The sequence below is a fragment of the Petaurus breviceps genome, unplaced genomic scaffold, assembly GCF_028583685.1.
Source record: "Petaurus breviceps papuanus isolate PSGF00001 unplaced genomic scaffold, PetGlider_PUasm1.0 90723, whole genome shotgun sequence".
In the NCBI taxonomy this organism is placed as follows: domain Eukaryota; kingdom Metazoa; phylum Chordata; class Mammalia; order Diprotodontia; family Petauridae; genus Petaurus; species Petaurus breviceps.
In genome coordinates this window covers 9,992,395-10,019,395 of record NW_027187323.1, presented here as the reverse complement: position 1 = coordinate 10,019,395, position 27,001 = coordinate 9,992,395, and the positions used below count along the sequence as shown (strand labels likewise).

The 27,001-nt window shown below is 36.2% G+C and overlaps 1 protein-coding gene across 1 annotated transcript in view; it reads left to right on the top strand.

The window, feature by feature from the left end:
• Nucleotides 1-27,001, top strand: part of ARHGAP15 (Rho GTPase activating protein 15) — an 859,970-nt gene that overhangs the window by 106,977 nt on the left and 725,992 nt on the right. Inside the window, exon 3 of the mRNA XM_069066760.1 lies at nt 665-733. Within this exon, the coding sequence (XP_068922861.1) occupies nt 665-733 (69 nt within the window). The remainder of the gene's footprint in view (nt 1-664; nt 734-27,001) is intronic.

Below are 27,001 nucleotides of genomic sequence, written 5' to 3'. Positions count from 1 at the left end.
TCCTATTACTCCTCATCACATAGTCTTTGTTTCAACCAAATTGGAATTAAACTTAACATTTTGCTCACTACCTCTATGCATTAACATAAGTTGTAGCCTATGACTAACGTGCCTCCCTTCTATTTATGTCTGCACAGTCTTTGTGTTCATTCAGTGCTCTCCTTGAAACCTCTGATTTCCCTAGTCTGAGCTTCTCCTTTTATAAATGATCTTGTATCATACTTATTCGGGTACACATTTTAGTACTTCATTATAATATAAGCTGCTTGAGATGGGGAGCTTTTGAATTTTTCCTCTTCATTGTCTATGTTGGGAAAGAGAAGGGGATAAGTATTTATATAATATCTATAAAGTATTGGGAATTATCCTAAGAGTTTCATAAATATCTCATTTGATACTAAAAACATTGTTATCCCCATTTCATCCCTATTATTATCCCCATTTTACAGATGTGGCAAACAGAGGTTAAAATACTTTCCTGGAGTCACATAGAAGTGTATAAATCTAGATATGAATTCAAGTCTACCTGACTGCAAACCTAGCATTATCCATTATGTCATCTGTCTCCTGCATAGCACAGTGTCTTATGTGTAGCAGATGCTTACTAAGTCTTTAGTAAAATCGAATGGAGCTGAATTGACATGTAATTTCAATATTTCTGCAGATCTCTCGGCACAGAAGAAATCATTCCCAGCATGCCTTAAAGGATATCATTACCCCTCTGGAACAACTGGTAAGCATTTGCATCCCATTAATGGTAGAATTCTGATATAGTTACAGCAGGTCCATTTTAAATAATTGAAGAAAAAAATATTATGCTGTATTAAAGTCATAGAAACATTAAAAAATGTTTTTATATGGTCTTAGTCTGGTCTTTCTTACATCAATAGTATCCTCCTCCTTATTCTTGCTTCCTTAAACATCCCCATGTCATCTTGATTGACCTCTCTGACTCATTCAACAGTGGTCACCAACCCCCCTATAAACTCTGATCCTTTGGTCTGATGACAGTACCCTACTGTGAATGATCTCCTTCCTTTCCCATTGCTCTTTCTTTTTTGTCTTGGGTGGCTCCTCTGCATCTTCTGTCCTTCATGGGTAGCACCTGAAGCTCAGACTGTGTGACTCTCCTCTTTTTCTGTAATCTCATAAACAAAGGTACCCACACCAATGGCTTCAAATATCACCTTTATGCTAATGACTCTGAAGTGTTATTTTCATTTCTATTTTCTCTATTTTTAGTCTCTAATTATATTAGACATTTATACTTAGATATATTTTATTCACTCAAGTATCAAAGTTTTTGATTAATTATTATACCATTAAAGGAGAAATGATATGAATTAGAGGACCAGGGGTGGGGGACCTGTGTCTTTGAGGCCATACATGGCCTTCTAGGTCCTTGGGTGCAGCCTTTTGACTATGTCTAAATTTTACACAACAAATCCTATTATTAAGGGAATTTGTTCTGTGAAGTTTGGATTTAGCAAAGGGTTGAACATGAGGACCTAGAGGGGCCACATGTGGCCTCGAGGCTGCAGGTTCCCCACTCCTGGATTAGATAGTAATACAATTGAATAAATTTAGAATTCTTTGGATGACCAGCCTCAGAAAATCTTTTTTATTAGTTCAATTTTAACAAGGCAAGAGAGGTCTTTAGGGGAAAAACCCCAGGAATATATACTTGGATTTGTACCAACATTTTTATCAATGACTTGGAAAAAATATACATGCCTTATCCAGTTTATAGATGACACAAAGTTGGGTGCAAGGGATAAATAATACATTGGATGGCAAAATCAGTATCCAAATGCATCTTGATGGGCATGTATTTGACTGAATATATTAAGATGAAATTCATTAGAAATAAGTCTTACACCTGGATACAAAAAAATCAGCTTCACAAGTATAGAACTGGGAAGGTGTAATTAGGCAGTAGTCATTCTAAAAAAAATCTAGAGGTTTTAGAAGGACACAAGCAGTGTGATGTGGCAGCCAAAACAGCTAATGATGTCTTGGGCTGCATTAAGTGAAGCATAGCTTCTAGGAATAGGGAGGTGATAGTAACCCTGGAGTCTGACCTTGTCAGACCTCATCTGGAATGTTAGGTTGTGAAAATAAGGATTATGAAAAGTCCTAGGGTTGTTTAAGGAGAGCAATAAGAGGGTATCATTGACCTCTGAGAGAGAAGGCTGAGACCATATAAGAAAAATGTTAATGTTTCCTTGCCTATAATACAGTTGAAAAAGGATATGGATAAGCTGGGAAGTACCCTGAGTGTGGCAACCTGCTGATTGTGAAGAATCTCAAGTCCTTGTCCTGGGGAATGTTTAACCTTAAGAAGAAAAGAATGTGGATGGGAATGCATAATGGTTACCTTTTAAGCATCTAAAAGACTAGCCTGTGAAAAACTGATCAAATTTGTACTCTTTTACCCCAGAAGACAAAACAAGGCTAATTTAAGCTCAGTTCCCAGGAAAAACTTCCTAACAATTAGAGTTGCCTCCAAAGTAGGATGGGTTATTTTGAGATTACCTTCCTTGGAGTCCTTCAGGCAGAATCTTGTCAACCACTAGTAAGGTATATTATAATAAGGTTCTATTTCATGTATGGGTTGGACTAGATGGTCCCTAAAGTTCCTTCCAAATCTCAAACTTTATGACTCTATAAAGTAATTTTCTTATCCCTTTCTCCCAAATCAGCTTTATATTCAAATGTCGTTATCTATGTCCATGGAAAACTTCTTTCCCCCTCCCTCTTATCCATATGTACCAGCTTACAGTTATTTGACAAAGCTTGATATCATAAGCCACAAACTTCTATGGACTTTATTATAAATAAGTACCCAGAAAAGATGTATGAAGAAAGAGGCCATCTGCATCAAGAGAAAGAACTGATAAATAGATGTATAGAATAGTTTTATAGATAATAGATAGATAAAGATATAGACACAGATATAGATATACCTATTTGAGTCTTATGGTCACCATCTCTGGGGGGGTATGGTAGAGAAGAAAAGGGGAAAAAAGGAATTTGCATGATAATTTCATTGTATTTTTTAAAGGAATAGCAAGCTGTGCATAGCAGATTTGAAATTTCATGTACAATCATTTTTTATTGTACTATGTTATGAAAATGCTTGTTTTCTTCTGTAAATAAAAAAAGTTCTATGGACTTTTTATTTGAAATGCTTTTTCATGTCCATCTATTTCCATTTTCATCACCTTAATCCAGGCCTTCAGGATTATCCATCTAGATAAATGCAGCTGTCTTTAATTGGTTTCCCTTACTCCAACTTCTCTCCTTTTTAAATCTATCTGAGTATAACATAGTATATTTATCTTCTTTAAACAATTCTTTATCACATCATTCACTTTTCTTATTTTTCAAATGCTTTATTAACTTCTGATTTATATCATTCATTTCTGCCAGATTTTGAGTTACAAATTTTCTCCCCATTTTTCCCCTACCCACCACCCCAAAATAGCAGTCCCATAGGATATCCCCTCCTCCAATCTGCTCACTCCCATATTTTCTCCCATAGCCCTTTCAACTTTTCCAGTGGATCTCTATGCCCCAGTGCCTGTATATCTTATTTCCCAATTACATGTAAAATAGTATTAATAATAGTATATATATTCTTGAATATTTGATTTTAAAACTTTGAATTCCGGATTCATTCCCTTCCTCCCTTGTCACCCACCCTTACTGAGAAGATAAGCAGTTCAGTACAGGTTGTACACGTGTGGCTAATGCAAAACAATAACATAGTAGATATATTGTAAATGACTGACTATATTTCCCTCCCTCCTATCCCACCTCCCACTTGTTTTATTCTCTACTTTGATCCTGTCCCTTTTCAAAAATGGGTGCTTCAAGTTCCCTCCCCACCCAGCCTGCCCTCACTTCCATCATCCCCCCTCTCATCCCCTTACACCCCTACTCTCCTGGAGGGTGACATACCCTATTTAGTTTGTATTTCATTCCCTCCTCAAGCCAAATTCAATGGGAATAGGGTTTACCCATTCCCTTTTGCCTTCCTATTCTGCCCCTCCATTGTAACCATTTTCCCTTTCCCTTTCTTTATGAGATAGTTCACCCCATTCTGTCTCTCCCCATCTCCTCTCATTATATTCCTCTCTCACTGTAGCAGCAAGCACCCCAGCATCCCTAGGGTGGCTGCTCAGGTTCTTGGATCTGCTTTGATAAAGGAAAGCAACTCAAAATGGGTTAACAAGCTTACTTTAATCAGTCAAACATGTATTGTTTACCTAGTTCAGGGGAAAAAGGTTAGCACCCCGAACTTCAGAATACACAGACAGAATTATCAAGTCAGAGAAACAGATCAAGTAGACAGCTTTCCAAACTGTCCAACCATTACATCCATACCAAATCAACATCTGGGTTTCAACATCTGGGTTTTTGAAAGTCGGGGGGCCCTGGACAACGGCTTCCCAGAATCCATATCTGATCACAGAACACTTCTTAAAGTGAGCCCCAAAACAAAGCTACACATCAGGGCTTATATACCCTTCTCCTGGCTCAGGGAATGTAACAACCTTATTGACCCACTGGCCAATCAAGAAGTATCTACTGAAAAACAAGCCTCCCACTCCAGTCTCCAGGTGCACTTTCCCTAGGGGCAGGGAAGATCTTAAAAATTTACATTCCCATTACACTCACCTCTTAATTTCACCTTTGAAGTATGATCCCTTCCTGTTAAATTGGTCCTGTGCCCTCTGTCTATGTATACCTGTAAACATATATACCCACATTCACATATGTATTCATGTGCCCATATACCCTCATATATAGACATATGTGTGTGTGTATTCCCTTCAACTACTGAGAAAAGTTTCGTAAGTTACAATTATTGTTTTTTCATGTAGGAATGTTAATAGCTCAACTTTGATAAGTTCCTTATGATTTCTTTTCCCTGTTTATCTTCTCATACTTCTCTTGCTTCTTGTATCTGAATGTCAAATTTTCTATTCAACTCTGGTTTTTTCAACAAGAATGCTTGAAAGTCCTCCATTCCACTGAATGACCATATTTTCCCCTGAAACATAATACTCAGTTTTGCTGGGTAGGTGACTCTTGGTTTTAATCACAGCTTCTTTGACCTCCAGAATATCATATTCCAAGCCCTTCGATTCCTCAGTGTAGAAGCTGCCAGATCCTGGGTTATCCTGATTGTGTTTGCACAATATTCAAATTGTTTCTTCCTGGCTGCTTGTAATATTCTCTCCTTAATCTGGGAATTCCAGAACCTGGCTATAATATTCCTAGAAGTTTTCTTTTGGGGATCTTTTTCAGGAGGTCTTTGGTGGATTCTTTCAACCTCTATTTTGCCCTCTGGTTCTAAAACATCAGGGCAGTTTTCTTTGACAACTTCCTGGAGGATGATTTCTAGGTTCTTACTTTGATCACGGCTTTCAGGTAGTCCAATAATTTTTAAATTATCTCTCCTGGATCTATTTTCCAGGCCAGTGGTTTTTCCCATGAGATATTTCACATTGCCTTCTATTCTTTCATTTGTTTGGCTCTGTTTAACAGCATCTTGATTTCTCATAAAGTCATTAGATTCTATTTGCTCCAATCTAATTCTGAAGCAATGATTCTCCTCAGTGAGCTTTTGAGATTCTTTTTTCATTCTGGCAAATTCAGCTTTTTAAGGCATTCTTCTCCTCATTGCCTTTTTGAGCCTCTTTGCCATTTGAATCAGTCTGTTTTTTAAGGTATTATTTTCCTCAGTCAGGCTGTTGACTCTCATTTCGTAATTTTCTTGCATCATTCTCATTTCTCTTTCCAATGTTTCCTCCACTTCTCTTATCTTCTTCTTAAAGTCCTCTATGGCCTGTAACCAGCTCGCATTTTCCTTTGAAGCTTTTGGTGCAGGAGTTCTGACATTACTGTCTTCCTCATGTTCCATGCTTTGCTCCTTTTTGTCCCCAAAATAGGAGTCTAATGTTGGAACCTTCTATCTGCTTTGTTTCCTTTGCCGGGTCATGTCACCCCTCAGTCACTTGACCCCTGGGCTTTTTGCTACAGTAGGACTCTGCCACCGGACAGGGGAGCTTTTATCCCAAATGCTGGGGTTTTCTCAGCTGCTGGAACTATTATATGGGTGCCCTCTCTGAGGCCTCCACATGCTCTGGCAAGCTGGTCACACACCCCAGGACCTCCACCCTGGACTGCAATCCAGATCCAAGCAGGTTATAGCAAAAGCAATTACCCCTCAGACTGGTGCTTGGTCCCCCTACATTCTGCAGGCCAGGAGCTGAAGCTGCCACATGTTGCTGGCTGGCTGTGCTGGGTGTCTCAGTGGCTTCTCACCTTGGGGGCAAAAGCCACACACTCTCACTTACTGGATCCTAAAGTCCAGACTGTACTGACCTCTCACTTTGTCCTTTGCATCTATGTGTTGATAAATCTGGAAATGACCACAGCTGCTGCTGATCTGGAGTCCCTCTGACTAGCAGCTGGTCAGGCCCTCCCTGGGGCTAAAATCTCTGGCTCACAGGGGCCTGGACTTGGCTCCCAGAGCGCTTTACTGGCTACTTGCTGCTGGCCTGCCAGGTTGTCCTCAGCAGGAGGTTAGCTTTTCTGTGTCATTTTGTGTGTTCTGCAGCTCCAAAGTTTGTTCAGAGTCCCCTTTTACATGTATTGGGAAAGGTGGGAGCCTGAACAGCAGAGAGGTCCTGCTTCTACTTGGCCATCTTGACTCCGCCCCCTGCACCACTCACATCATTCACTTTTCTAAAAGCCCAAGTGTTTCTCTATTTTCGGTCTTGTCAAATCTTAACTCTACTATCTGCTTTTAAAGGCCTTTCAGGATCTGACCTCTCTATAACTTTTTGGTCCTCATTTACAACTATTCCCAAATACCTACCCTTTCCTCTAGTCTCCCTTACTACCCCCAAAGTATATCATTCTCATTGTTGTTTCCCAAGCTATACTTGAATGTGTTTTTTTTTATTTATTCTGTTACCCACAATGTTTCTCTAATACTCCAATTTCAATGCTTCCCCCAGTCCTATCAATTCCAACAAAAATTTAGCATGTACTACACAATTTATGTTTTTCATTATTTTTAATGTGTTTTGCCCTTTAATTTTAAGGTTCATGAGGGCATGGGTCACGTCCTATGTAATACCTCTATAGTACTGCTTAAATCCAATTCACTTACAAGTCATGGCATCTCCTTTGTGATGTCATGGTCCTCTAGAGAATGAAGTACAAACAACAACAACAACAATCATGCCCGACAGACTACTCAGCACAACATAAAATACTTGATTGACATAATAATAACATATATGAAGCTTAGTAAAATGAGGTGGCTCACTTTATTTTTTGAATTTTAATATCTTTTTTAATACAACCTGAATTTTTCAATGTGTCTGTCCTCCCAGAGAGCTATTCTTTAAAACAAAGAATAGAAAAAAGGGAGGAAAAGCAGTTCAACCATAATTTTTGGTGTTCTACCTCACTGACCTCCCCACTGAAGAAAGGAGTGAGATGCCTTCTCATCGACTATTACAGGCCCGGTTTGATCATTTTAATTTTGTAGCATTCAGCTTTAATTGTTTTATTGTTGACTTTCCATCTCCATTGTTTTCATTAGAGGAGGAAAGAGGGAGCTCCAAAAATGTAACAAAAGTGAGGGCCTACCTGTGGTGAAGGCTGTCTTATTGTGTGCCATAAAGGGAGACAGAATAAACATCTCTAGTCCCTTCTCCCCCTGCCCTCATCCTTCTCCAGGGGGTACTTTTCTTCCTGCCAGGAGGGGAAGCGGAAAGTTGGGGCTCGAGTCCCCTTAATTGTAAAAAGAGGATCATAACACAATGTACCTCCCAGGCTTATTACTATTTGCAAAATCCTTAGCACAGTGTCTGCATTTAGCAGAGCTTTATCCTTTTTTAAGCTTTTTTTCTTCTCTTCCTTTCTTCCCTCCTTCCTTCCTCCCTCCCTCCTTCCTTCCTTCCCTTCTTTCGTTCCTCCCTTTCTCCCTTGCTTTCTTCTTTCCTTCCTTCTCTTCTTCCTTCCTTCCTGTATGCCTAGCTGCCTACCTTGCAAACTCCCTTTCCCCCTAAGATGTGCTACATCCTCTACTATGGCACTTCTATCTTCTCTGCTTATCAATTTTTTTTGGAGGTGGGAAGACAGGGCAATTGGGGCTAAGTGACTTATCCAAAGTCACAAAGGTAGTCAATGTGTAAAGTGTCTGAGACCAGATTTGTACTCAGGTCCTCCTGATTCCAGGGCCAGTGCTCCATTCACTGTGCCACCTAGGTGCCCCAATCTTTGATTCTTAAGAGGACTTTTTTGCAATTGCAATCAGATAAGACAATGTATTTGTAAGAAGCTTGGAAAAAAACATGAAACTTGCTAGCATGGTATTTGACTTTGGTGCTCTAGTGGATCTGTGATTTTATTCATTCACAGAGGCAATATGCTGTATTGTCCTGCTATCCTCTTCCTCATCACAACATCTAGCATTCATATAGTGCTGTAAGTTTCATAAAGTGCTTCACAAAGATCAACTAGTTTGATGCCTCTACAAGCCTGGGAGATAGGTGCTTTAGTTACCCCCATTTTACAGTTGAGGAAACTGAGGCAGATAGAGGTTAAGTAACTTCACTAGGGCTAAAAACTAGTAAGTGTCTGAGGCTAGATCTGAACTCAGGTCTTCTTGATTCCAGGTACCATCTTCTGCACCACCTAGCTATCTATGCAGTTCTGGTCCAGATTTTATTATAATCCTTCCATGGAAGACTTTCCTATATGGTTTATCTCAGGAGCACCAATATGTCATTGAGGCTATTCATCTGTTGTCTGATGTTTGCTTTATATAACTGACCAAACAACTTTTCCATTTGCACATGATAATATTAGTATATGAAATATCCAGTTCAATAACTTCTAGAAGAATGCCCTAGATGATCTCACTGTCCTTGTCTCCTCTTATTCAGGATATTCCTATCCTGTTTTCATCTATGGCATTTATGCTGAACTGCAGGGGACATTCACATCTATGGTAATTGGCATGCCCTCTGGTTGATGTCTCATGTCTCCTCCTGAAGTGAGACTTGTCTTTGAAACTGATCTCATAATGGTCCCGTGGTGATCAGGTGCTACAACTATTTTAAGGAGAGGAGTTGGGGTGGAAATGAGTTAACATTTATAGCCTACTCTTTTATGATCAGTGGCTATTCATAAGAAGAAAAATATTTTTTCTGTATTTACAAAAATGCATTCCACGTTGTAGCCAAAAGGCTCACTAGGGACACCCCCCTGTTTCATGAAAAGGAGAAGACAAGGATTTGGACCACATGCCATGCCACTCATCATACTGGAATAGGAAGACACTCTGAAGATTTTCTTAGAATATGTGGTTGCTTAACAAATATCTGATGGTGAATTTTCCAAATCTTCATAACAAATATCCTCAAGTAGATATCTCCCTGAGCAGCGTCTTTTCAGGGCAAGTCCTTTTGTTCTGCCTTCCCCCTCCAGAAATGCAGAAGGAAAATAGCCATGTTCATATGACTTGAAATCTTTATCTTTCCTTTTTTTCTTCTTCCTACTTTTTGTCAAAAGAATGTAAGAAATCTTTGCAAATAACCCTGCAGGATTCAAAAGAATATGGCATATTTTAGAAAATCCTCTGCTCCCCCTGGAGTAGGATGGCTCAATGAACAGCTACCATGGCTTAGAGCAAAGTAGGTTTTCTTAGATAAGTCTGCAGTTGCAGATTTCACCTTTAGAGCTTGATATCATTTTATGGATTAATTAATATTTGTGAAGGGCTTTGAAGATGAAAGGCATTCAATATGTGTTATATTTTCCTATTTTAAAACAAAAGACAGAATATTTCTCTGAAATACCATTTGATGAGACTGAACTTTCCTTCAAATTTAACAATTGTATATAGTCTTGCTGTCAACTTTAGCCATGCATGGTAGGATTTAGGGAAAAATGCTTTTCTTAGCACATCTTAAAGCTGAAGGGCAGGATTATTATTCTTGTTTAGTCATTTTTAATGGTGTCTGCCTTTTGTGACCCATTATTATAAGGGTTTTCTTGGAAAGAGATCCTGGAGTGGTTTGCTATTTCCTTCTCCAGCCCATCTTACAGATGAAAAAACAGAGGCAAAGAGGGGTAAGTGACTTGCCCAGGGTCATACATGTAATAAGTACCTGAGGTCAGATTTGAACTCAGATTTTCTTGACGCCAAGCCTGGAATACTATCCATTGTGCTACCTAGCTGCCTTGAAGGGAAAGGTAGGATTTATATAAATAGAGGCAATTTTAAATCTTTCTCCTTCCAGCCTCACTTTCCTCATCTGTAAAATGAGAGATCTGAAGGAAAACTGAGTGACACAGAGGAAAGAGCACTGATTCTGGAATAAGAAAACTGAGTTTTCTGTCACTTATTCCTTTTGTGATCTTAAGACAGTCATGGCTTTCCTGCGGCTCAGTTTTCTCATCTGTAAAAAAAAAATAAAATCTATAAAATGAGTTGGCTATATGCCTTTGAGATCCCTGTCAGTTCTAAACTTATGATCCTGGGATGACCTCTAATATCCCATAAAACTTTAATTGCCAATTAAATTCAATAAACATTTATTGTTGCTATGTATGCCAACTATGGTGGTACAAACCTGAAATTTTTGTCATTTAGAAGGCTAAAGCCAGGGGCTTCCCTGAGCTTGGGAATTCTGAGCTGCAGTGGATAATGCTAATCAGTCAGGGCATAAAAAAGTTTGGCATAAAATGGTGAGCTTCCTGGATTGAGAGCCACTAAGTTGCCTGAGGAGGTAATCCAGGTAGAAAACAGAACAGGTTAAAGTTCATGGTTCAGTCAATAGTGGGATGTAAGCGTCCCCTGAACTTCCAGGCTAAGTGAACTTGAGAGACCTAGTCTTGAAAAAAAAGTATTGAAGACATTGACTAACTTTAAGAAACTGTATTTGATACCTGGGATATAAAGAACTAGAAAAAAATGGTCTCTGCCTTCAAGGAGTTCACATTCTAATAGGAAAATCAAATGAGATAATTTTACACACATACATAATTAATAATTTAAAATAATATTTATAAAATTGTTATCACAGAGCTAGGCACACAGTAGATGCTTAATAAATTATTGTACCCTTTGAGAAGATACATGTGCACAGGTAGATAGATACAAGTTTCTTTAATGGGAAAAGAACATTAACAATCAGAGTAAAGGCTCTATGAAAGCATCTTAGCAAAACCTTGTAGTAGGCCAGGATTGTAAGAAATGGAGATTGGGAGATTAGGAAAGTACTCTTGAAGTAGAGAGGTAGGAGGTATAATGCATACAGTACTGGGTCTGGAGTCAGGAACACCTGAGTTTAAATTCAACCTCAGACACTTACCAGTTGTCTGTCTTGATTTCCTCATTTATAAATTAGGGATAATTATATCACCTATTTCCTAGGGTTATTGTGAGGATCAAATGAGCTAGGTGGTGCAGTAAATGGAGTGTCAGGCCTGGTCAGGAAGACTCATCTTCCTGGTTCAAATCTCACCTCAGACACTAGCCAGCTGTGTGACCCTAGGCAAGTCACTTAACCCTGCTTGCCTCAGTTTCATCATCTGTAAAATGAATTGAAGAAGAAACTGGCAAACCACTCTATTATCTTTGCCAAGAAAACCATAAATGGGGTCACATAGAGTTGGACCCAACTGAAAAACTACTGAACAACAACAGTACTTAGTATAGTGCCTGACTTGTAGTAGGCACTTAATAAATGTTTGGTCCCTTCCTTTGTCCTTTAATAACGGGATATGTACAACAAGTAATTATAGCCTAAATTGTGGGATTAATTTACCTGTAACAAAGAAATGGATTAAATTTAAGCAGAATGGATTAAAAATATGGATTCAGTAATGTATTGCTTTCAGGAAAATCAATAAAAGTGAGAAATACACACAGAGATAAAATAAAGGACTGGAATAGAATTTATTATGTAAAAAAGTAGAAGTAACAATCATGACATCAAACAAAATTAAAGCTAAAACAGATTAAAATAAAAGGAAGAATAGAGAAACTATTCTGTGTCACCAATATTATTGCTTTAGATCATTTAGATCAATATTATTGCTTTATATCATTTAAAATAACTAGACAGTATAAAAATATCTAAAAGTAAGCCTGCAAGAATATACACAGGAACTACATAAACATAAAACACTTTTTACCCAAATAAAGTCAGATTTAAATAAATGGAATAATATATATTGTCCATGGTTAGGTAAAACCAATATAATAAAAAATGACAATTTTACCTAACTCATCTATTTATTCAATAACATCCCAGTTAAATTACTAAAAACATTTTTTACTGAGTTAGAAAAAATAATAATATTCATTTGGAAGAACAAATGTCAAAAATTTCAAAGTAAATTAAAGAATGAAAGGAAGGAGATTCAGCAGTTCCGGACTTTAAAATATATTATAAGGTGAGAGTATAGTTGAAGTGTAAAATGGATAATCTTGATTTTTTTAGATTAAAATTTTCTTGTATAAATAAAACCAATATAGCAAAGAACAAAAGGAAAGCAGAAAACTGGGGAGAAATCTTTCATAGACAATCTCTCAGATAGGATATTATTGTGCTGGAATACTACTGCGATATGAGAAATGATGAGCTGATTGATTTAGAAAAACATGAAAAGACCTGAATGCATGAAGGAAGATGCTATCTATCTTCAGAGAAAGAAATCACAAATAGAAGCATGCATATAGTCTTATGTACATGTGTGAATATGTATATATGTGTGTTGTGTGTGTGTGTTGATAGATCTATGTATATGTATACATATTTGCATAGTCTTCTTGAGGACAGGACCAGGGAGGTGAGGCTGTAGAGGGAGGAAAAAAATAAAATTGAGAGTTCACAGCAGAGAACAGAAGAAAACCTAGAAGAAAACAAAGAAAAGCTGGGTAACTTTGGCAACAATGTGCAAAATTTATTACATATGTATTTTTAATGGAACTTTATTATTTTATATATGTTTCTGTGTAAATGGAAATGTTTGTTTTCTTTTTTGTTTTATATTTAAGTTTAAATGAACAAAAAAAAATCCTTTCCCCCCCAAAAGAAATATATGCCAGCTTAAACCTTCGAAAAAAACACATGGATATAACTATTATAAATGGATAGTCATGGTGGTCTAACAACAATCTCTGAAAGTGAAAGATTAATCTGGCAGAGAGGCTTGTAATATGGATTGAAGAGAAGCTATTGCATTATTCCAGATACCTTAAATCAAGAGAAGGTGATGAGGGCAAGGAATAGGGAGGGGATTTGAAGAATGGAAAAGGTGGTACAGATTTAAGAGATTTTGTAAAGATAGAATTGGTAGGACCCTGCTGCTGAGTAGGTAAGGAGTGAAGCAGAACATTAATCCTGAGTAGTCACATTTTCTTGTTTGAATTTGCCCAGAACATTGGGGTGTGCAGCAAAATGTAAGATTTTCCAGCGCAGAACTGGTTTTTACTTCGTCATTGTATCCCCATTGCCTAGTATAATGCCTTACACTTGGTAGGAATTTAGGGAGAGTTTGTTTTCTGCGACTATGACACCACCCAGGTACTGACCCACATCACCTCATACCTAGACTACTGCTATAGTTTGCTAGTTGGTCTCCCTGCCTCAAGTCTCTCCCCACTCCAATCTGTCTTTACTTGGATGTCAAAATAGTCTTTCTAAATAAAGCACAGGTCTAATCATGTTAGTTCCCTCCCTATTCAATATATTCTAGTAGCTCCATTTTGCCTATAAGATTAAATAAAAAATCTTGTTAAAGACCAAGATTTTTTATATGATCCTATAGGTAAATGGAAGCCTTTATAATGTGCCCCCTTCCTGCCTTTGCAGTCTTGTCACACGTTACTCCCTTCCACCTACGCTGCAATACTGACATCCTTGCTATTCCTCATACAACACATGCTATCACCTCACTCTGAGCATTTTCACCAGCTTTTCTCTCATATCTGGAGTACTTCTCTTCCCCATCTCTGCATCTGAGATCCATTGGCTTCCCTTAATTCCTAGCATTAGTACCACCTTCCTCAAGATTCCAGTTCCAATTCTCCTGAATGTTAGTGCTTTTCTTCTGAGGCTAACCCCATTTTATCCTGAATAGACCTTGTTTATACATAGCTGTTTGCATGTTATCTCTCCCATTAGACTGTGATCTCTTTGAGATCAGGGCATTTTAAAAAAAAATGCCTTTCTTTGCATGCCCAGCATTTAGGACAGCACTTGGCAAATGTAGACACTAAATACTACTTGACTCTCCAATTGACCCAAATGTTTTCTACCTATATGATTTTTCCCAACTATGATTTCTGGATATATTCACTGTAGTATTTTTTTTTAATAGATAAGACTTCCGTTTACCTATCCCATTTCTTTAAATGTATTTTCCTATGTACTTATACATTTCTCTAAATGGTCCTATGTAGAGTCATAGTCCAGTCATGGATTTCATACCACAAATTCTTAGTAATATTCTTGAGGTCTATTTTCCTTCTGTGTTTTATCATCTTCAATACTTGCATGTTGTTCATTTGTATATAGTTACTTGAGATCATGTATTTTAGCAATGGCTACTTGATTTTTGTCTCCTATAAACTTTCTCTTTTTTTTGCTTTTTGGAGGGGGTAAGGCAGGGCAATTGGGGTTAGGTGACTTGCCCAAGGTCACATGGATAGTAAGTGTTAAGTGTCTGAGGTTAGATTTGAACTCAGGTTCTCCTGACTCCAGGACCAGTGCTCTATTCACTGTGCCACATAGTCGCTCCTAAACTTTTTCTTTTCTTTTAAACTTTTCTCTTAAAATTTTAACATTCATGTAAAAATATTTTGAGCTCCAAATTCTCTTTCTTCCTCCCACCCATTGAGAAGGTAAATGATATGCTATCAGTCATACATGTCAAATCATGCAAATTGTATTTCCTTTTTAACTATATTGGGGAAAAAAGCAAGAAAAATAAAGTGAAAAAGTATGCTTCAATCCTCACTCAGAGTTCATCAGTTCCTTTTCTGGGAGTGGATAGCATTTTTTATCTTGTGTCCTTTGGTATTATCTTGGATAATTGTCTTGATTAGAGTAGCCAAGTAATTGACAGTGGTTCATCATCATAGTATTGCTTTTATGGTATACAATGTTCTTATGTTTCTGTTTATTTTACTTTGAATCACTTCACATAAAACTTGCCAGGTTTTTCTGAAACCATCTTGCTCATCAATTTTTGTAGCATAATAGTATTCTATAACAATTGTATCATAACTTTTTCAGACATTCCCCAATTGATGGGCATCCCCTCAGTTTCCAATTCTTTGCTGACACAAAAAAGCTGCTATAAACATTTTTATACATATAGATCCTTTTCTCTGTTCTCTTTGGGATACAGATCTAACAGTAATATTGCTAGATCAGAGTATGTACAATTTTTACACCCTTTGGGCATGTATCCAAATTGCTTTCCAGAATGACAGAACCAGTTCACAACTCCACCAAAGAAGTAACATCAATACTAAACTTTTATGCAACATGTGATATGGCATCCATCTTCTTAGAGGAGAAGTTAAGTAGCAAGAAGAAATTGAAAGCAAAACTATATTTGTTGGAGACCTCAACCTCCTCCTCTCAGAAATGGATAAATCTAACCATAAAATAAACAAGAAAGAAGTTCAGGAGGTGAATAGAATTTTAGAAAAGATATGACAGACCTATGGAGAAAATTGAATGGGGATGGAAAGGAATATATCTTTTTTTCAGTGGTGTATGACACCTATACAAAAATTGACCATGTATTAGGGGCATAAAAACCTCACAATCCAATGCAGAAAGGCAGATATATTAAATGCATCCCTTTCAGACCACGATGCAATAAAATTTACATATAATAAAAGGCCATGGAAAGACAGGCTAAAAACTCATTGGAAACTAAATAATCTAATCCTAAAGAATGAGTGGGTCAAACAACAAATCATAGAAACAATCAATAATTTCATTAAAGAGAATGACAATAATGAGGCAACATACTAAATTTATGGGATGCAGCCAAAGCAGTTCTTAGGAGAAATTTTATATTTCTAAATTCTTACATGAATAAAACAGAGAAAGAGAAGATCAATGAATTAGCCATGCAACTAAAAAAGCTAGAAAAAGAACAATTTAAAAATCCCAATTTAATAGGGGTGGCTAGGTGGCTCAGTGAATAGAGCACCTGCCCTGGAGTCAGGAGGACCTGGGTTTGGATCTGGCCTCAGACACTTAACACAAAAAATAGCCATGTGACCTTGGGTAAGTCACTTAACCCCAATTGCCCTCCAAAAAAACAAACAAAAAAATCCCCATTTAAAGACCTAATTAGAAATTCTGAAAATCAAAGGAAAGATTAATAAAATTAAAAGTAGAAAATTATTAAATTAATAAAGTTGAGTTGGTTTTAAGAAAAAAATCTATAAAATACTTAAATTCTTGGTTAATTTGATTTTTAAAAAAGAAAGAAGAAAACCAAAATACCAGTATTAAAAATGAAAAGAGTGAATTGACCACTAATGAAGAGGAAATAAAGCAATAATTAGGAGATATTTTGCCCAACTCTATGCCAATAAATCTAATAATGTAAGTGAGATGTATGAATACTTACCAAAATATAAATTGCCCAGATTAACAGAAGAGGAAATTAAATACTTAACCCCACATTAGAAAAGAAATTGAACAAGACATCAATGCACTCCCTAAGAAAAAATTCTCCAGGGTCAGATGGATTTAAAAATGAAGTCTACCTAACATTTAAAGGACAATTAATTCTGATTTTACATAAGCTATTTTGAAAAATAGGCCAAGAAAGAGTTCTACCAAATTCTTTTTATGACACAAATATGTTGCTGATACCTAAACCAGGAAGAGCCAAAACAGAGAAAGAAAAGTATAGACTAATTTCCCTAATGAATATTGATGGAAAATTTTTAAATACAATATTAACAAAGAGATTATAGTAATTTATCATGAGTATAATACACTATGATTAGGTGGGACTTATACTAGGAATAAAGGGCTGGTTCACTATTAGGAAAGCTATCAGCATAATTGATCATATCAATAATAAAACTAGCAGAAATCATGTGATTATCTCAGTAGATGCAGAAAAAAGCTTTTGACAAAATACAGCACTCATTCCTATTAAAAACACTAGACAGCATAGGAATAAATGGACTTTTCCTTAAAATTATAGGCAATATATATCTAAAACCATCAGCAAATATTATATGTAGTAGGGATATGATGGTATAAATAGAGAAGCCTAGAGAATCAACTTAAAAACTAATTGAAGCAATTAACAACTTAAGCAAAGTTTCAGGATATAAAATAAAACCACATAAATATTCAGCATCTCCTACCAACAAAACCCAGCAGGAATTAAAAGAGAAATTCCATTTAAAATAACTGGACAAAATACAAAATATTTGGGAGTCTACCTTCCAAAACAAACCCAGATATATATAAACACAAATACAAAATGATTTTTGACACAAATAAAGACAGATCCTAACAACTGAAGAAATATTAATTGGTCGCAGGTACACCTAACCAATATAATAAAAATGATGATTCTAACAAAGAAACGTTTTTTAAATCTAGAAAAAAAGTCTTACCAAAGTTCACCTGAAAGAAAAAAAGGTCAAGAATGTCAAGGGAATCAATGAAAAAAAAAAGTGTTGAGGATAGCCTACTAGTACCAGATCTCAAATTGTATTATAAAGCAGTAATCGTCAAAATAATCTGGTACTGGCTAAGAAATAGAGTGGTGGATCAGTGGAATAGATTAGGTACACAATACATAGTAGTAAATGACTATACTAATCCTGTATGTGATAAACTAATTCCCCCCAAAATATTTAGAGGCAAGAACTTACTGTTTGAGAAAAATTGCTGGGAAAAGTGGAAAACAGTTTGGTAGAAACTAGGTACTGACCAATATCCTATGTATGCATACAAGTTTAAGTGGTATCTATCTAAAACCAGCATTTGAAAGATAGATAGATAAAAGATAGATAGCTCTATATCTATATCTATCTATTATCCTCATTGAGTACTTTAATTTCTTCAATGTCTTTTTCTTGTCTTATTGCTATAGCTAGCATTTCTAATACAATAACATGAATTACATTGTTCTCCCCTAATCTTATTGGGGAGGTATCTAATTTATCTGTATTATTTTTTTTAAGCAATTGGGGTTAAGTAACTTGCCCAAGGTTACACAGCCAGTTATTTCTGGGTGTGGTGCTAATTATCTGAGCCCAGATTTGATCCCCAGATCATCTCAACACTGGGGCCGGTGCTCTTACTCGCTGAGCCACCTGGCCGCCCCAATTTATCTGTATTATATGTAATGCTTGCTCTTGGTTTTAGATAGATACTACTTATATTTGTCCTTTAAGGACCAACTTAAATGTTCTCTCGTCTCTGCCCAGATCTCTCCTCTGAACTCCCAGAATCCCTTATATCTCTTTTGTGCACACAAGCATGTAAAGGATGAGAACAATTTGTTCCAGTGGCTGTGAAGGCCACTGAAGAAGGCACTGAGGAGCACTTAGAGCTTGGTCAGACATTGATGATGCCATGTTCATCACTGAATCCTGGAGTATCACCAGTGCTCTTGACTTTTGTCTTGATTACTATAAGAGAGCGAGGCTGATGATTTTGTCAAATTCAGCCTCACTTAAATCAAATTCATGAACAAGTCAAGACATGACATGATGATGTCATTGGTCTTCTTTGAAAAAAAAGGATGAACAACTTATGATCTTATGAAAAGCTCCATTTTCCCTATAATGTTAGTGTTTTAAATAGGAATGGGCATTGTATTTTGTATAAGGCTTTTTCTGCATCTATTGATAGAAACAGATGATTTCTGTATTATTGATATGATCAATTGTGCTTATATTTTTCCTGCCATTGAATCAGCCCCATGTTTCCTAGGATAAATCCCACTTGGCCATAAAGTATGACTTTATGATATATTGCTATAATCCCCTGACTAATATTTTATTTATTTTTTGCATCAATATTCGTTAGGAAAATTGACTTATAGTTTTCTTTCTCTCTTTTTTTTGTTCTCCGTGGATTAACTATCGAAACCATATTTGTGTCTTGAAAGGAATTTGGTAGAACTACTTCTTTACCTATTTTCCAAATTTGCATAGTATTGGATTTGTTTTTTCAAAGTCTGGTAGAATTCATTTGTAAATCCATCTGATTCTGGGGATTTTTTTCTTAGGGAGTTAATTTATGACTTGTTCAATTTCTTTTTCAAAGATAGAGTAATTTAATTATTTTATTTCCTCTTCTGTTAATCTGCACAGTTTATGTTTTTATAAATATTCATCTGTTTCACTTAGATTATCAATTTTATTGGCATATAATTGGGTAAAATAGCATTGAATAATTGTTTTAAAATTATCTTCATTGGTGGTGCATTCCCCTTTTTATTTTTGATATTGGCAATTTGGCTTTCTTCTTCCTTTTTTTTTAAATTTAAATTAACTAATGGTTTATCTGTTATATTGGTTTTTTTTCCCCATAAGATAAGCTCCTAGTTTTATTTATTAGTTTAATTTTTTAAACTTCCAATTTGATTAATCTCTCCTTTGATTTACAAAATTTCCTTTCTGGTCTTTTTTGGGGGATTTTTAATTTGTTCCTTTTCTAGTTTTTTTTTTTAGTTGCATGTCCAATTCATTGATCTACTTTCTCTCTTAATAATGTACATATAATCTACTCATACCAACTCTATGTAGAGTCCTTCTAACTACCCTAAAAATGATAAAGTTCTTAGGAGGTACATGTATCGTCTTCCTGTATATAAATGTAAACAGTTTAACTTTGTTGATCCCTTATGATTTCTCTTTCATGTTTACCTTTCTGTTTCTCTTGAGTTTTGTATTTGAAAAACAAATTTTCTGCTCTTCTCTGATCTTTTATCAGAAATGCTTGAAAATCCTTCATTTCACTAAATATCCATTTTTCTCCTGAAGGATCACACTCAGATTTTGCTGGATAAGTTTTTCTTAGTTTTAATCCTTTGCTTTCTGGAATATTCGTTTTTGGAGTATTATATTCCAAACCTTCCACTTCTTTAATATAGTAACTGATACATTTTATGTGATCCTGACTGTGGTTCGATGGTATTTGAATGGTTTATTTTCAGCTGCTATAAATATTTTCTCCATAACCTGAGAGCTCTGGAATTTGGCTGTAATATTCTTGGGAGTTTTCATTTTGGTATCTCTCTAAGGAGGTGAGTGGAGGATAGTTTCAATTTCTTTTTTTTTCATTTTTCAAATGCTTTATTAACTTCTGATTTACATCCTTCATTTCTGCCAGATTTTGAGTTACAAATTTTCTCCCCATTTTCCCCCTACCTACTACCCCAAAATAGCAGTCCCACAGGATATCCCCTCCTCCAATCTGCTCTCTCCCATATTTTCTCCCATACCCCTTTTGACTTTTCCAGTAGGGCATGGTGGATCTCTATGCCCCAATGCCTGTATACCTTATTTCCCAATTACATGTAAAATAGTATTAATAATAGTGTATATATATATATATATATATATATATATATATATACACACTTGAATATTTGATTTTAAAACTTTGAATTCCAGATTCAATCCCTTCCTCCCTTGTTACCTACCCTTACTGGGAAAATAAGCAGTTCAGTATAGGTTGTACTTGTGTTGCTAATGCAAAACATTAACATAGTAGATATATTGTAAAAGACTGACTATATTTCCCTCCCTCCTATCCCACCTCCCACTTGTTCTATTCTCTACTTTGATCCTGTCCCTTTTCAAAAGTGGGTGCTTCCAACTTCCCTACCCCCAGCCTGCCCTCCCTTCCATCATCCCCCCTCTCATCGCCTTCCCCCCTACTCTCCTGTAGGGTGAGATACCCTATTTAGTGTGTATTTCATTCCCTCCCCAAGCCAAATTCAATGAGAATAAGGTTGACCCATTCCCTTTTGCCTTCCTATTCTTCCCCTCCATTGTAACCATTTTCCCTTGCCTCTTCTTTATGAGATAGTTTACCCCATTCTGTCTCTCCCCATCTCCTCTCATCATATTCCTCCCTCACCTCTTAATTTCAGCTTTTAAGTATCATCCCTTCCTATTAAACTGGTCCTGTGCCCTCTATGTATACCTTTAAACACATACACACATTCACATATGTATTCATATGTCCATATACCTTCACATATAGACATATATATGTATATTTCTATTCCCTTAAACTATTTTCATACTGAGAAAAGTTTCATCAGTTACAATTAGTGTTTTTCCATGTGGGAATGTTAATAGTTCAACTTTGATAAGTTCCTTATGATTTCTTTTCCCTGTTTACCTTTTCATGCTTCTCTTGCTTCTTGTATCTGAATGTCAAATTTTCTATTCAACTCTGGTTTTTTCAGCAAGAATGCTTGAAAGTCCTCTATTCCACTGAATGACCATATTTTCCCCTGAAACATGATACTCATTTTTGCTTCAATTTCTATTTTGCTCCCTTATTCTAGAATATTGGGACAGTTTTCCTTTAAAATTCCTTGAAGTATGACATCTTGGCTCTTTCAATGGTCATGGCTTTCAAGTAGTTCATTAAAAAAAAAAACAACTATATCTCTTCAATCTATTTTCCAAGGAGAGATTTTACATTTTCTACTTTTTTTTCTTTTCATTTTATTTGACTGTTTCTTGCATCTCATCAAGTTACTAATTTCTACTTGCCCATTTCTATTTTTAAGGAACAATTTTCTTCAGTGAGCTCTTGTACCCCCTTTTTATTTGACTAATTTAGTTTTTAAGGTGTTATTTTCATCAGTGATGTTTTGTATTTCCTTTACCATTTGGTCAATTCTGTTTTTTTTAAGTGTTTTCTTTATTTTTTTGCCTCTATTGCCAAAGTGCTAAATTTTTGGTAATAATTTTCTTGTATCATTCTCATTTGTCTTCTTTTCTCTTAAATTGTTGAAATTTTGTTATTTATATTTGAATAATTAAAAAAATGAGTTTTGACCTCTTCCTTTCCAGCCTTCCTTCATTCACTGTGAAGGCAAGAAATGTGATACCAATTATACCAACATGTGAAATCATTCAAAACACATTCCCACAATTAGTTTTTGTTGCAGAAAAGTAAGGAAATTAAAGTGAAAAAAATCCTGTTTCAATCTGCATTAAGATTTCATTAGATCTTTCTCTAGGGGAATAGAATTTTTCATCACAATTCCTTTGAGATTGTCTTAGGTTGTTGTATTAATCAGAATAGCTAAGTAATTCACAGTTGATCATCATATAATATGTTCCTGTTGTTCCTGTGTACAATGTTCTCTTGGTTCTGCTCACTTCAGTTTGTATCAGTTCATAGAAGTCTTCTCAAATTTTTCCGAAACCATCTTGTTCATCATTTCTTATAGCACAACAGTATTCTATTGCAATCAGATACCACAACTTGTTCAATAACTCTCCAATTGATCAGCATCCTCTCAATTTTTAATTCTTTGCTACCCCAAAAAGAGCTGTCATCAACATTTTTGTGCGAATAGCTCATTTTCCTTTCTGTTTGATCTCTTTGGGATCCAGAAATAGTAGTGGTATTGGTAGATCAAAGGGTATGCACAATTTTATAGCCCTTTGGGCTTAGATCCAAATTGCTCTTCAAAACAGTTGGATCAGATCACAACTTCAGTGCATTGGTGTCTCAATTTTCCCACATTCCCTCTAAAAGTTGTCATTGTCCTTTTCTGTCATATTAGTCAATTTGATAGGTGGGAGGTTGTACGTCAGAGTTGTTTTAACTTGTGTTTCTCTAATTGATAGTGATTTAAAGCATTTTTATGTGACGATAGATAGCCTTGATTTCTTTATCTGAAAACTACTTTCATATCCTCTGACCATTTATCAATTGAAGAATGACTTGTATTTTTGTAAATTTGACTCTGTTCTCTCAATATTTGAGAAATGAGGCCTTTATCAGAGAAACTCACTGTAAAAAATTTCCCCCCAGTTTCCTCTTTTCCTTTTAATCTTACCTTCATTGGTTTTGTTTGTGAAAAAGCTTTTAAATTTAATCAAAATTTTTCATTTTACATCCTGTGATCCTCTCTATCTCATTTGGTCATAAATTCTTTTCCTATCCAAAAACTTGACAGGCAAATTTCCATACTCTCCTAATTGTCTTATCTAACTTCTTAATTTTTTCCTCTGCCACTTTTATTTAATTTTGAAAATAATTTTAACTCTTTTAGGAATTCTTGTTGAGTTTGCATCCAATTCATTTTTTTCTTTGAGGTTTTGATTGTAGAAGTTTTGACATCATTGTCTTCTTCTGAGTTCGTGTCTTGATCTTCCCTGTCACTATTGTAGCTTTTTATGGTCAGGTCCTTTGTTGTTGTTGTTGTTTGTTCATTTTTTCCAACCTATTTCTGGACTTTGAACTTGATGTAAAGTTGGGCTCTATTTCTGGGGATAAAGATGGACAAAGAACAAGTTTCAGGATTTTTTCAACTGCTGTTTTCAGATCTAATTTTGGGTGTTTGGAAGTTTCTCTGTGTTTCTGTGGTGGTGATCCAGGGAGTGGTATGGTCTCTTCTTCCTTGCAATCATAAGCAATACTGTTCCCCAGAGCCCCTGTTCCCTTGGACCACAAGCAATACTCCATGGACCCTTGATCCCTTGTAATTGTAAGTGCTCTTCTCCACTCTGGAAATGTGATCCAGAAGTGGGTATATGACAGTGGGATTGCCACACCCAGTGCTAGCACGGGGTTCCTGGTAGTCTTTTTTTGACCAGTTGCCCAATCACCTTCCTGTCTCTGGTTTGAGAATTCCCAAAACCTCTTCTACTGTTGCTGCCTCCAAGGCCAAAAGCTGGTGTTTCTCTCATGGCCCACATCCCAGTGTCATAGACCTCTCCTTCTAACGTCCTTTTAGTTGCCTTGGGCTAGAAAAATGTCTTACCCCAAACTTTTGTTGACTGCTTCTCCAGTATTCAATTTTAAGTATTATCTTAAAATTTTATGGAGAGAAATGTTGGGAGAACTCTGGTGTAGTGCTTTCTCTACTCCATCATCTTGTCTTCTCCCCTCCTACAACTTTCTAGAAATGTCAGATGCTCTTCTATTTCCTGTATTTCAGTAACTCTCTATGGAAGTGATTGCCAAAGGGTGTGCCAGGGGTTTTAGATTGCAAGCATTTATCAAATGAGTAGTAAGAAAATGCAGACAGCAATAAGAGACAACTCTTTTGTGAAAGATAGAGATGTAGGATTAAATGGAGAGTTTTTGTTGTTGTCTGTTTTGTTTTTGTTGTTTCTTTTGTTTTGTTTTTAAGGATAGGTTGGATTTGTACATTTTTAGTGGGCAGCAAGTAATGAGCCAGTAGATAGGAAGAGACTGTAAATAAGTTTAACATCATGAGAGATAAAGCAGTCTCCTGGAAGTTATAGGAATGGATGAAGCTAAGTCTAGAAAAAGAGCAATGAACTTTGACAGAATGTCACAGAGAAGCTGGTAGATTACAGTAACAATACACCTTCCTTTTTTGCATCATCAAATTACCATAACTTCTCCTTCATTAGGTACTTCTCCATTTGCACTTAATGTACAGTGAAAGTAGAAGCAACAAACAAACCCAGGCATATTGAACCACCTTTTACTTCCTTTCCCATCAAGGTTATAACAGACGATTAAATTTCCAGTAAGATGTTGCCCAGGACAGAAATGGGTGGGTCATTATCACTTAAAACTAGGCAGACCAAAGCTCCACATGTCTTGGGCAGGGATGCAAACAGTGCCTGAGAAAAGTGGAAAGGAGGATCTAAGGAGAGGATGGATGTAGAGAGTATATCCTCCCACTCTTCATAAATCATCAACTGTTGTCTACCTCCTGAACCAAACCTCTGATTGTCTAGGCTACCATTCTGCATGGTTGTAGAAAAAATGTAGCTCACTAGTTCAAAATTGAAAGCTCCATTTAAAGACTCATAAGGGCTTCTTAGACATCAAATAGCTCTTCCAAAACAACATTTTGATGAGTTAAGGCTAAATGAGTCAGAAACATACGGATTAAATTTCCCTTGAAATACTCAGGGGTTTTTAAATGAAGGAGGAAAGCACTTGGCAAAACATAATCAGTGCTTTGCCAAACCCAAAACATTTGAAAAACAGTTCAAGACATTTTGCCGAACCCTAAAGCCTGCCAGGTTCTTCCATCCCTGGTTTTAAAATAATAGAGTATGAGAAAAATCTATTCTCAACGCATAGACATTCAGTAGGATCAATAGGCACATACCTGAGTTTTGAATTTAACAGCTTATCTTGGACAATACTTAGTTGAACATTTTGTCCCCTACAGCACAAAATTCTTCTTCATATTTCCCAGATTCTTCTTCTGAGATAACCCCTGTGCCTTATTCAGAGAACTCGGGATTCTTTTACTTGTATTCTTCCTCAATTCATGTAAACGCACACACATACATACACATACACATTTCATCCCATTTAGACACTAAGTCTAAAGCCTAAAGCACCATATTCTGATTGTTATAAGCATCTAAAGCATTGAATTTCATTTTTGAGCAAAGAGGAAAGCTGATACAAAGGTATAAAATTTAGAAAAATGACTTTATTATTTATATTATAGGAGCTCTTGATGTTCCTTTTGGGAGGGCTTTATTTTTGCTTGCTTATTTTTAATGAAGGCTAGTCACTACCACTTCCATGCCACACACCTGGCCAGCACAGCCAGAACAGCAGGGGAAACAGCTGTAGAGAAGGGCAAGGAGGAGACAGAGAACCAGACACAAACAATGGATCAAAAGCCAGGAGAGGAACAGCAACAAGCAAAAGCAACAGCTGAAAATCAGACACCTGCAAGGCCATGGAAGATAGGAGAGAAAAATCAACCTTTGCTAGGATCCCTCTGGAAAAGCAGAGGCAAGGGAGATATGAGGGAGAAAGTATAGAAGTAGGGTTAGAGCAGAATGAATTAACCAAACATGAAAACTTCCCCTCCTCCCTTTTAATTTCTTTATTTCATTATTTAATTATTAATTCATTTTAAACCAATTTCCTTTTTATAAATGAGAATATTGTAGCAAATTCGAACCTGATTATGTCCCTGAAACTAGTTTAGGCAATAATAAAAATATGGATTAAAACATATCCAAAGATTTTCTTCAGTAAGTATAAAATAATTCCTGAATGAGCTTAGGAAACTTAGTGGTCTAATTAAAGCTGATTCCTCCATAATTCTTATAGTACTTAGAAACTGGTGGCTGGAATAAGTCATTGCCAGACTGTGAGTGTAATGCCTAGTGAATGGATTTGAGGGAATTGGGAATGGGGTCATAAAATTTCATCTGTCTGACTCAACCAGGAGCCCCTTAATGGTAAACAATGGGGCAAGATTGGTATTTCTCAGTCCCTGCCTATCTTAGGGAGCTATTACAAATTGGACGGAACAATATCTTTTGCTTCTACATCATTTGGTTACAATTGGTAGATATGTCCTAATTGCAGGATTTGTAGACAATTCATCCCAGCATTAAAAATACTGGCTTCATCCACAATCTAAAGAGTAGTTTTAAAAATTTGTACTGTGTGAGAAGAAGGACTGGCAGGCATTATTTTATTTTCTTTTTTTTTTCTCTTAATCAATCATATGCAGAGTTACCAAACACTACAGAAGATGTCAGCTTGAAATAAAATAGAACAAAAACAGTATGATATTTTTATTATGGCTAAGGCCCTCATCACCAATTCATTCAATGAATATTTGTTAAGTGCCTGCTATCTGCAAAGAAAGGACTAAACACTATAAGAAATATAGTGAGAGAGAGAGAGAGAGAGAGAGAGAGAGAGAGAGAGAGAGAGAGAGAGAGAGAGAGAGA